Here is a 12,671-nt window from a genome sequence, read left to right as displayed (position 1 = left end):
TTTTTGAGACAGAGTCTTACTCTGTTACCCAGGCTAGAGTGCAACGGCATGATCTCAGCTCACTGCAACCTCCGCCTCCCGGGTTCAAGAGATTCTCCTGCCTCAGCCTCCCGAGTAGCTGGGACTATAGCATGTGCTACCACACCCGGCTAACTTTTGTATTTTTAGTACAGACAGGGTTTCACTATGTTGGCCAGGCTGGTCTCGAACTCCTGACCTCATGATCTGCCCACCTCGGCCGCTCAAAGTGCTGGGATTACAGGCGTGAACCACCTCGCCCGGCCTCAACAATTATTAACACATGGGTAATTATTGTTTCATTTAGACATCCTCCTTCCCATTGATTTATTTTGAAGCAAATCCCAGACATGACACATAATTTCATCCATAAATACTTCAGAATGTATCTTTGGAAGATACAGAAGACTGTTAAAAAACATAACCATGATACAAGTGTCATGCCTAAATTTTTAAAAACAATTTCTTAATATCAAATATTCAGTCAAGGCCGGGCACGGTGGCTCAAGCCTGTTAACCTAGCACTTTGGGAGGCTGAGGTGGGTGGATCACTTGAGGTCAGGAGTTCAAAACCATCCTGGCCAACATGGTGGAACTGTCTCTACTAAAAATACAAAAAATTAGCTTGGCGTGGTGGCACACACCTGTAATCCCAGCTACTTGGGAGGCTGAGACAGGAAATCACTTGAACCCAGGGGTAGAGGGTGCAGTGAGCTGAGATTGCGCCATTGCACTCAAGTCTGGGGGACACAGCAAGATGCAGTGTGGGAAAAAAAAAAAAAATTAGCTGGCTGTGGTGGTAGGAATCTGTAGTCCCAGCCACTTGAGAGGCAGAGGCAGGAGAATCGCTTGAACTCGGGAGGTGGAGGCTGCAGTGAGCAGATTATGAGCGCCACTGCACTCCAGCCTGGGTGACAGAGTGAGACTCATTCTCAAAAAAACAAAAACAAAACAAATATTCAGTCAAGTATTTAAATATTCTCTATTGTCTCAAAAAAGTTTAAACATTGTCTTATTTGAATTCAGATGCAAACAATATCCACATATTGTATTTGGTTATCTTTTGAGCTGCTTCTAATCTCTAGGACTCCCCTCTTTTTCGGTTCTATCTTTCTGCAGTACACAGGAGTGACTCAGCCTGTGTAATTCCTGAAACTAGGAATAGGTTCCTGAAACTAGAATTAGGTGCTGAGTGCCATCACTTTAGAGAGCTATCACGAGAATCACGAAAGGCTATCTGGCAATGCTAGTTAGTAGAAGGGTAAAGGGATGGTGCCTGGCCTTCAAGTAACAGCACTTGAGAGCTGCAAAAGTCTTCCAAGATCATCTTGTCAAGGACTCTTGTTTTAGAAAGGGTGGTTGTATTCCTCTGAGTTCATTCACGTAACAAGTAAATAGTACCAACACCTAATCCTTTACAGGGAACAGAAAGCAGCAACCTCTCTCTCTGACTTGATGAACACGTCTCTAGCTGTTCACGTTTCCCTACTACTCTAGTGCTAGGCAAACTAAGACTGACGGCTACTTGGATAATGTAATATTTCCAAATTAAAAAAAAAATAAAAAAACCCCTTAGTTTGTACCACAAAATTAAATCCAAACTTCTAATTTATCAGCAGGTAGCTTTATATTGTCAGTCATCAATGGATTAAATACATGCAATAGTCATCTATTATAAAGAGCTCAAACAGACCTGAAGAGGGACAGTATCCAAAATGTCAAAGCTTTTTTTTTTGAGATGGAGTCTTGCTCTGTCGCCCAGGGTAAAGTGCAGTGGCGCGATGTCTGCTCACAGCAAGCTCCGCCTCCTGGGTTCATACCATTCTCCTGCCTCAGCCTCCGAGTAGCTGGGACTACAGGCACCCGCCACCATGCCCAGCTAATTTTTTTTTCTATTTTTAGTAGAGACAGGGTTTCATCGTTTTAGCCAGGATGGTCTCGATCTCCTGACCTCATGATCCGCCTGCCTCGGCCTCCCAAAGTGCTGGGATTACACGCATGAGCCACTGCGCCCAATCCATGTCACGGCTTATTTTAGGTACAATTTTCTTTTCTTGTCTTTTTTTTTTTTTGAGACAGAGTCTCACTCTATCGCCCAGGCTGGAGTGCAGTGGTACGATCTCAGCTCACTGCAACCCCTGCCTCCCAGGTTCAAGTGATTCTCCTGCCTCAGCCTTCCGAGCAGCTGGGATTACAGGTGCCCACCACTATGCCCAGCTTATTTTTTCATTTTTAGTAAAGGGGGTTTCACCATGTTTGCCAGGCTGTTCTTGAACTCTTGACCTCAGGTGATCCACCTGCCTCGGCCTCCCAAAGTGCTGGGATTACAGGCATGAGCCACTGCAACCAGCCTATTTCCTATTTTTCATATTGTACTTTCTCTTCAGAGGGCTGAGATAAAGATGCTTACCTGCAAATGTTACTTCTACTGCTTCCGGTTTGTTTCTGTAAACAACAAAAAAGGCCCTCAGTTAAGATGACTGTATTGCTGCTTACCTTCAAGGGGAACTGGAAAGGCGCCTGAGCTTCACTTAAGATCAGACCATTCTGTGTAAGTTTTAGGTTACTGCCAATCAGAGTACACAATTCATTTTCTCATGGACCTGAACCTTTGGACTTGCTTTAAGTAGAAGACAAAAAAGGAAGGTCAGCTATAGCTTTTGTTTTTCACCTGCTGTTAAATCTCCTGCCTTGGTTGGTGCTCACTTTCAATTCTGAATTTCCTAAGAGCATGCTATATACCTGTTTGTATATGTGTACCACAAAATGCCATCTCTTGGTCAATGCCTTCCCCACAGGACAGTGGTATTAGGAGTAATATGTTCAGCAGGAAAATGGCTAAGTATAATGTAGAATGGTTTTAATATGCTTAAAGTGAAAGGATGATTTCGGGCCATAAACAAAATGGCAAGTTCTATTCCACTTCAAAACTCCTCTGTAAGCCTTCCTACTCATCTTTCTTTCTTCCTTTACATCACCAAAGTGCTTACCACTCACCTTCACGAAACCCTCTTTAGTTCTACCCTGGTTTTGTCTTGCCTTTTAAATTCCAGCTCTGAACTTAAAATAGACAGCGTAACACAAAATAGCACTATGAAATCACTAAGGAGAATAGTCAGGATATCTGCTTTACAACTTCAGCTTTCTTATCACGCTCATGTTTTAGGACAAATACCCTTACACCTTTGCATCCTGCCCTATCATCTATAAAATGGGGGAACACAAATGATCCTATCTACCTCATGAAACTACTACATATAACACAAGAACAGACCTGAAGTCCAAAGTAGGAAGCAAATGAAGACTATTGCCTTATCAGCTAGCTACCTGTAACTCAATGATTCCACTTTGTTTTAGGGGCTAGCAAACAAGATGCACACATTTTCACATTTATTTTTGTCTAACTTGCTCAAGACCTCTTAATCAAGTACGTATCTTTTCTGTGATCTCTGCTCCATCACCTGTGAAAGAAACCAAGACTAAGTTGATCTGCAGGGCTGCTGGAAATAATGGAATATATAACATGGTTTATGAGTGTTAAAAAGTTGATACAGAAGACAGACAATACCTTTCAAGGAAACTGGCTTCTATGAAAATCATCCTATATGAATCATACAAAGCTTCACCCTGCTTCTTCAAAGCCCTCTGTATGTGACTTAGGAAAAGCATGTTGGGTATCTCTAAGAATTGAAGAATCAAGTGGGTTTATGGATAAGCAGTGAGTTCAGAACAGAAGGGAAGACTACATGAAAATTTAAATTGCTTCTGAGCCTTCATTTTGAAACTGTAGCCAGGAAACAAAGGCAATGAGTCCAATACCATTCCTCATCTTTAGAAAACAAGAGCAAAGAACAAAAATATGGAAATGTTAATCATGGCCCAACTGAATCCAGTACTAAAAGGATGACCAATGGGAGGAAGCATACTTTCCTGGGGAAGGCTGGCTGTGCTGAAGAGTCAGGGAGTTTACAAAAGCCCATTATTCCATCACTTGGTAGGCTTTTTTTTAACCTTTAGGTTTTAATTCAGCCAAAGATGGGCTGAGTTCCTCACTCTCCTACTTTTATCAAAAGACCTGAGAAAAATAAACTATAAATAAATAACCTTTGGGTTCCAAGTCATAAATACTTTGAGTCTGTAATTTCAAATTTCTCTAGGCATAAAGTACCCTGAGCACAGATCCCTGTGGGAAAAGTTGCTACGATCGATCTTAAGTGGTTTGCTGTCTGACTTAGCAATACTTGTCAAATCACTGCCATTAATATTTTAGTTTACTATTTATGGCTAGAAGAGAGAGAGAGGCTGCTGAGGAGAGCATTAGGCCAAAGGAGACTTCATGAGAAGTCTTCCGGGAATTAGAGGTCCGAGAACTCAGTGTCTTAACGAGGAGTTCGCTGAATGTGAAGTATACCATCACAAGATTGCTTCTCAATTCCAAGACCTTGCGTTTGTTATTTTACTTCCACGGTTTAAAATTACAAAGGAGCAGGAGTGAGACCGGCCCTGGGAAAGTGTTCCACTAAACAGGGCCCCAAAATTAATAGTTACATTATTTACTGTTCTACCAGCTGCTAAAATTTCAGATACTGGGGGTGAGAAAAAGCAAGTTATTTAGAATTCAGAATTTATTGGCTATGTGACCATACGCAATGCTCCTCAAATGTTACTGGGCCTCAGGTTCCTCTTCTACAAAATGGGGACAAAACACCTACCTCCCAGGTTGGTGTGAGGGCTGAGATGATATATGTACAGTAGTACAGCAGTCTCCCCTTACCTGTGGGGAATATGTTCCAAGACACCCAGTGGATAAACAAAACTGTGGATAGCACTGAACTCTAGCAAAGAACACCAAGGTCACTTTTTTTACTTAAAGAAATCACTTTATGGGTTCTCTTTCGCATATTCAAATTGCCAGCATCATTACTCCTGCACTTTGGAGCCATTATTAAGTAAAATAAGGGTAACTTGAACACAAGCACTACAATGCTGTGACAGTCATTCTGATAACCTAGACAGCTATTAAGTGACTAACAGAGGGTAGTGTACACACTGTAGATATGCTAGAAAAAAGATGATTCATGTCCAGGGCGGGCCAGTGCAAGATTTCATTATGCTACTCAGAATGGTGCACAATTTAAAATTTATGGATTGTTTATTTCTGGGATTTTTCCATTTAATATTTTCAGACCATGGTTCACTGAAGGTAACTGAAACCGCAGAAAGCAAAACCACAGATAAGGGTGGGCTACTGTACAGCAAAGTTTCTCAAACAGTGTCTCGTAAGTTACCGATATGCTGAGATAATGATGCCCATATCCCTTAGGGCAGGCAGCAGGTGGCAGGATCTCTGAGAGGCTAGACCATTTACCCAAACGTGCCATACAAATATGATCATGTTCTGTGTGTGCCATATGATAAACAAGGTCAAGAATCACAGTGAAGGATGCCTGCATGGTGCTTAATATGTAGTAGTTACTTACTCAATGTCTACCCCTACCCTCTATCCTTAAGAGCCCTAGTTTTCTCAATTGTAAATGAGATCCACTATGTGTCACACAGGGACACTTTGAAATGAAATGAAGCCATGTTAAGGCAGATAGCACAGTGCCTCGTTCACAGAAGGTAATCAATAAATTAGTTACCTTCTAATTTAGGTAACTAGGTGGAGTTACCTTCTAATTTAGAAGTCCTAGGTGGAGTCAGAGATCAGACTCTGAAGCTGTGGTTGGGAGAGGTTTTAGGATTGCAGTAATTCCCTGAATCAGGAATTGGTTAGCAGTACAAGAACAAATAGAACTGCTATAAGTGTCAGACTGCTGTAATGTCTGGAATCCTAGAACAAGCTGGCTGAGTAAGTCCTCAGTTACTGACTGGACAACCCAAGACACTAAAACATAATCAATTCATTCAGATAGGTTTTAAGAGCTATTCTCAAAATCCTTTGGAAAAAATTTTCTTCTATCTTTTCTGTAAGGAAGCTTCTAGAATGTCAATAATCAATCCAGAAAGGGCTCCTGGCAACTGCATTATCTCATCTTCTTTTCTCACTAACAACTTTGGGCTTTTTACTACTGAATGCACCCTAGGATCCAGTTCCCCATTTTTTTTTTCTTTTTGAGATGGGGTCTTGCTCTGTCACCCAGGCTGGAGTGCAGTGGTGCCATCTTGGCTGACTGCAACCTCTGCCTCCTGGGTTCAAGTGATTCTCCAGCCTCAGCTTCCCAAGTAGCTGGGATTACAGGCGCGTGCCACCACACCTGGCTAATTTTTGTATTTTTAGTAGAGGTGGGGTTTCGCCATGTTGGCCGGAACTCCTGACCTCAAGTGATCCACCCTCCTGGGCCTCCCAAAGTGCTGGGATTACAGGTGTGAGCCAGGGTGCCTGGCTCCAACTTCCCATTTGGGCATTTATGTCTGTCTCCTACTTATCCCTTCTTATGTCCTGAATTAGAGGAATTATTGAATTCTGCTCGCTATAAAGGTTTCTGAGCATTCTACTTTAAATCTTCTATAAGGCTCCCATCATTCTTTTTGAGCAAAGCCTACAAAAATAGATCATATTAGGTAAGAGGAGGTCCTATTCTCTGCTAAGCCATATCTCAAAATATGGAGAACAAAGAGACCTAAAAGCTGATTTACTCAATGTCAGAAAAATGCCAGCTCCTAAAGAAACAGGAATCATTCTATCTGGCTTCATTCATTTCTTCAACAAACCAATTTACTGAGCTGACTATATATATAATGAGGATGCTGGGGAAACAAAGATGATTAAAGTGATACACCCAGCCCTTAAGGAGTTATCAGTTTGGTCCAGCACAGCTCTGGGACTTCATGACCAAAGTGGTCCCAAGTAGGCCACAGGACAGGCGGCAGTGTGTAATTAACTACAGTGACCTGTAAAAAGACCAACCAGGTCTTCTTATCGAGTTGGACACAACATTCCATTTCTTCTAAATGCTTAAACAATGTCCTAATTCCAAATCACTCCAAACCAGCCTGTCTCTCTGAGGACATATGCAATATATTTGGGAATGAGAACAGAGTATCAGCAAGATTTAATTTATTCCTTTTTCAAATTTCTCTTCCCACCATCCTCACCCACCCCAACTGGCACTGCTTGCTTACTGAGTTTCACTCCCCCTCACGGAACCACAGCTCCCCACAATATGTACTGGCTGTGGCAAGGAGCCAGCACACACTTAAATCCAATAGCAATTTGCATCTGACAGAATTTCCTCAATTTTGGACTCCAGACTCCAGATAAGTTGACAGGCCTAGCTTCTCAGTATGAAACGGTTCTTGGTATGTACACTAACGAAAGAATTAAATTAATTTGCCTGATTACTTTTGCTTTGAGGGTCTGGGTAAGAATTCCCAAATGAAAAAACAATGCTGTTAAGACCTGTGCATGAGGTTATTTGCAGTGTTGGGCATAGCTTTTAAGTCAGTCACGTTCTCTTAGTTTGCAGGCTGCTGGGAAGACAATTTACCAATAATTATTATTTTGTGACAACATATGGGTTGTTTCAATAAGCCACTTCCCAGAAGTGCGGTAGGAAAAAATTAAAAAGCAATCTGTTTGGAATGATCCTTAGGCTTTGCTGAACTGCCTCCAAATTAAAAGGTTATCATGACCAAATGTACTCTTAAACAGTTTAGATGACAGCACTGCTTTACCCAGAAGAAAGGTGATACTTTTAGTAGGAGGCCACTGGTGAGAAGATCCAGCAGGATGATCTGAGAGGAATCATTAAAACAAAACAAAACAAAACAAAACACTTCAAAAGAAAAATTAATGTAACTATATTCTGAAGTATATGCCACAGAACTATTTTTAAGACCATCTCATGCTTTCATTTTCAGAAGCTGGAACAGTGCTAATAGAACTTTCTGCAATAATGGATATGTTCCATGTCTGTGCTAAATACAACAGCTACTAGCCACATGTGGCAAATGAACACTAAAAATGTGGCTAGTGTGACTGAGGAACTCAATTTTACCTCACCTTTTTATTTAAAAAGGTCACTTGTATGGCTATCCTATTGGACATCACAGAGATGGAAGATGCACTCTGGAAAAGGCTGCTCTGAACTGTAATTTCCCCAACTGGTTTATTCTGAGAAGTGCAAAAAGTAGGGTGGAGCTGACCTCTCCTAGCAGGTTCCCACACCAGCAAAGCCTTTCAAATCTCCGGGGTTTCTCCTCCAAATTACTCCCATTCTTTAATCTCTTTCTCTGATCTCCACCCCAACACCTTTCACCCTTTAGCACCTCCCGAACTTGGCTAATAGGCTCTCGGAAAGGCCCCTTTTTTCTGTTGCTGCCTGGGCTGAGCACTGGTAGAATCCCATACATGTTTATGATAACCACACTGGGCAAACTTTGCTGAAGTTCTGGAATAGGCATGCACCTTGCTTTACCTTACTGGGATGCCTGGTAATTTCCGCTTGCTTCATTCGGGCTTCTGCTGGGTGATATATCTGTAATCCCAGGAGAGCCCTGCCTACTAGGCAGGATATTGTGGTCTTTTAAAAGACTTTCAAAGTTTCAAATTCTCAGCAGAATGTTCTGAGCCGCCTTATTGAAAACCAAATCTCAAAGAGGGAGATGGGCCAGAACGAAAGCCTAAATTTATACACACACACACCCGTACATGTGCACAAGCACACACAGCAGTGCACCCCCACACAAGTTCCCTACGATGCAAATCTTTGTAAAAAATGAGGACAGGCGTGGTGCTGTAATCCCAGCACTTCGGGAGGCCGAGGTGGGCGGGTCACCTGAGGCCAGGAGTTTGAAACCAGCCTGGCCAAAATAGTGAAACTCCATCTCTACTAAAAATACAAAAATTAGCCGGGTGTGGTGGCGCGTGCTTATAATCCCAGCTACTTGGGAGGCTGAGACATAAGAATCACTTGAGCCTGGGAGGGCGAGGTTGCAGTGAGCAGAGATCGCGCCACTGCATTCCAGCCAGTGAGTCTGTCTCGGGGAAAAAAAAAAAATGTCCTGCAAGTCCTAACGTTTTTCTTCCAGACTTGAGGGCCTATTTAATCCCTCCGAAATGGTTAGCTGCTTCTTTTAAGAATAATTTTTTAAAAGAAAAAGAAAGAACTGAAGTTCCGAATAATGGGCCATATTTTGGAATCACAAGTCATTAATACACAAATAGACGAGAATGTACTCCTATGTTAAAAAACATGCCTCTTCTTGCAAATACACAGCCATTTATCTTGTAGATCAGCTTATAACCGCCCAGGTCTCATTCTTTGCTAGTCTGGACCTGAGAATGCATTAAGATCAGTTATGAAAATGCAGAAGTTAATTCAACTTCCTCCTATGTGCTACACTGCTCAGAAAAAAGTATACAGCAATCACCCAAAATAAGACTCTGGGCTGATTCATTTGAATATCTAAAATGCAAAGAAACTGGTAAGAGAGGCTAAGACAAGAAAGCAGCAAGTCAGCCTAAAATATAAGCAACTGCAGCCCCTGGCAGGAAACAGTACTGCTCCCTACGCATATTACTTCAAGGAAAGTAGTGCTTTGTTTTACAGATAAAATCTGTTGCCTTATAAAGGAGACAGGACATACTATATATTCAATTTAAATGGTAGTTAATACTTTTTAATGCCTCCAAGCCACAAGTACATTATGACCACTTAAAAATTCCCCTCTACCAATCTTTTCCCATCTGTGGATCTCCAAGTACTTTCCTATTACTAGCTCCCAGTTCACCAGAAACAGTCTGCTCTTATTTCCTCAACTGTGAAACCCAGATGTGAAGCCCCATGCTTATAGATAGGGAAATGAGGCAAAGGGATTGGCCATAGGCCACCAAAAATTAGAACCCAAAACCCTTAGCTCATGTTTTAAATATATTAGAAAAGCAAAGCAGCTTTGGAGGAGGAGGTTGTCTTCTACTGATTCTTGTGTTTGGCAGAGAAAGCTGCCTTGGAAATATGCCCTAAGCCCATCTTTTAAAAAGTCCAACTGTAAAGAGAGGTTATCTAAGAACTTTATAGATTCTGGAGGCTTTGAAGTGTGTAACTGGGCCAAGGCTACCACGGAAGAAATCACAGACCAAGGGTCTTGATGTAAGAATTTACAAGATAACCAGATAAAGGCTAGTGGGCGAGGAGAGAGCATTAGAACCTCAAAGGAGAGATAAGGGACGGGTGTGGAGCAAGGGACAATTAGCTTTGCTTGAAAACTATGTAACAAAATGGCCCAGTGTCTCTCACAGAAGGGTTCGAGAAAGGGAAACCAGAGATCGCGTTTTTCCGGCTCTAAGACTGGGTCGGCTTTCAGTCTTCTCTTCTGCTCCTTTTAGAGCAGACGGCAGTGGGGAACGAGAATGCTGGTGGCGACGTGGGCCTGCATCTCCTTTCCTCCTCCAGTCCTGGGAATTCCTGAAAACTCCTTCCAACCCAATCCCAAACAGGCTCTCTCTGGGTTCAGAACAATGCCAGGGAATTTCACGCAGGGAAGGGGTCCCCTTCTCGCCCTAGCGGGCAGGGGGCTCCTCCGGCGCGAGTTCCGGCCCCAGCGTCCCCCACGTCCCACAGGTCTCCTGCCCTTTGGCACGCACAGCCCTCACCACTCGCTGCTTCCGCATCCCTCCTCTGAGCCTCTCCCCACGCATCTCTGCCCCTCGCCCGGCCGCGCCCAATCGCCTCCCACGTCTACCCCGCTGGGGCAGCCCCTCACCCTGCCAGGCACCCCATTTCTCTCCTCCAGGTCTGGGGGACTGGACGACACTGGGGATTAGCTGGGGTCAACTCTGCCTCCCCCGCCACCCCTGGCCCCGGACGCGCGCTCACCCGGCGGCCGCGTTCTCGAACTTGAGCGCGAGCGTCTCCTCGATGATGCGGTTGTTCACCTCCAGCAGGATCATGGCGGCGGCTGCCCCGAGCAGGGGAAGGAGAAACAAGGGCCGGTGAGGGTGGGTAAGGGAGGGAAGGACGGAGGTAGCGGCCCTGCTGCCCCTTGAAGGGACCTGGGTGGGGTAGGAGGTTAGGGGAGAAGGGGAGAGGGGCCGGGATGGAGGGAAGGGTAAGACGCACGCGCTGGCCCACGCACGCAGACTGTGGAGACACCCACCCACCCAACCAACCAACCAACCAACCAACCAACCGACCTGGCCCCCAAAGCCTGAACCCGCCTGCCGAGCCGCCGCCGCCGCCGCCGCCACTGCCGCTTCACCGACAAGCCCAGTCCCCGCCCAGCCCCCGGCTCTAGCCGGCCACTTCCGCTCTCACACCCACTTCCGCTCGCCGCCTGGACGCGCGGCCCCGCGGCGCCATTTCCGCTTCAACCCCTCGTGAACGCGAGCGCAGGCGCGCCGGAGGAAACGGAGACTGCGCTTGCGTATGTGTAATGCCGCCACCCCACCCTCTACTTTCTCACAGACCCCCTTACGTCTACAGCCTACCAGTGCGTCCCCCGCGGAGCTGTCATTCCCCGAGGCTTGCCTGACTGTCCAGCTTCTCACTCCCGCTTGTCCCAGAGATCCAACTCCGTTCTTCCGGTCTTGTCATTTCAGAGACCTCGCAAGAAGCTCGCCCTTGTAGTCTCCCAGCGGGCTTCTTTGCTCCCAGCTTGTTTGCTGGGGGTGCCTCTTTTTCTTTCCAGGTATAGCTGTCCAGCGACACCATCACACATTCATTTCTCCAACAAACATTTTCGTGGGCTCTTGCTCTATACTGGGGATGTAGTGGTAAATGAAATAGATGAGGCCCTGCCCTCGTGGAACTTATAGTCTGGTAGAGGAAACAGACAATAAAATTCTCAATTGTGTAAGGAGGTAGAGATGCATGGGGAGAGGATCAGAGTAGGGATGCGGAAGCAGCGAGTGGTCAGGAGTGTACGTGCCAAAAGGCAGGAGACCTGTGGGACGTGGGAGTAGCTGGGGCTGGAACTTGCGCCGGAGGAACCCCCTTGCCTGCTGGGGCGAGAAGAGGACACTTTCCTTGCGTGAAATTCCCCGTATTGTTAAAAGGACAATTAAGGAAAGGAATGAGAGGTCACCTGGGTGAATAGGCAACTTAGATGGGCCTCCCTGTGTTTCTGTCATGCCTCCAATTCCAGGTGTCCAGAACACATTTTTTTCTGCTTTTGAAACCTTCCAGTACCTCTGGTAGAGATACACCCTCCTTGTTACCTGAGTGCTGAATCTTAACTCCTCTTTGTGCTACATCCGCACCATCTGCCTTAGTGCCTTGTTTTGTGTTTTCCCTCCTCCGGGGAGAATGTAATAAACTTAGCTGAGTCCCTTCCACATACAAGGAAATAATTTATTTTCTGTTATGTGTTTGGGGTGGGGATAAAAAAATGAACAAGAAACTAGCTCCTATCATTAAGGCACAGATAGTCCTTTGAAACATTACTTAACGGGCTATGGATGAACTTCAGGATATTGCTGATCCCCCAAAATTATACGCTAATTTAATTAATTAATTAATTTTTTTTTTGAGACAGAGTCTTGCACTGTTGCTCGGGCTGGAGTGCAATGGCATGATCTCGGCTCACCGCAACCTCTGCCTCCCCGGTTCAAGTGATTCTCCTGCCTCAGCCTCCCAGGTGGCTGGAATTACAGGTGTCTGCCACCACGCCCGTTTAATTTTTTTGTATTTTTAGTAGAGATGGGGTTTCAC

The 12,671-nt window shown here is 44.7% G+C and overlaps 1 protein-coding gene across 2 annotated transcripts in view; it reads right to left on the bottom strand.

The window, feature by feature from the left end:
• ARPC2 (actin related protein 2/3 complex, subunit 2, 34kDa) overlaps positions 1-11,319 on the bottom strand; it is a 45,774-nt gene extending 34,455 nt beyond the window's left edge. The window contains exons 1-3 of one of the 2 annotated variants that reach the window (XM_011964578.1): positions 11,156-11,319; positions 10,839-10,920; positions 2,429-2,463 (exon numbers count right to left, since the gene is read on the bottom strand). In XM_011964578.1, the coding sequence (XP_011819968.1) occupies positions 2,429-2,463; positions 10,839-10,912 (109 nt within the window). In that variant the 5' untranslated portion in view covers positions 10,913-10,920; positions 11,156-11,319. The remainder of the gene's footprint in view (positions 1-2,428; positions 2,464-10,838; positions 10,921-11,155) is intronic. The other variant, XM_011964577.1, reaches the window with a different exon arrangement.
• Between the last annotated feature and the right edge of the window lie 1,352 nt (positions 11,320-12,671).

The sequence above is a fragment of the Mandrillus leucophaeus genome, unplaced genomic scaffold (genome assembly GCF_000951045.1).
Source record: "Mandrillus leucophaeus isolate KB7577 unplaced genomic scaffold, Mleu.le_1.0 Scaffold70, whole genome shotgun sequence".
NCBI lineage: Eukaryota > Metazoa > Chordata > Mammalia > Primates > Cercopithecidae > Mandrillus > Mandrillus leucophaeus.
The sequence above is the reverse complement of the archived record's forward strand: the minus strand, read 5'-3'. Positions and strand labels throughout refer to the sequence as shown.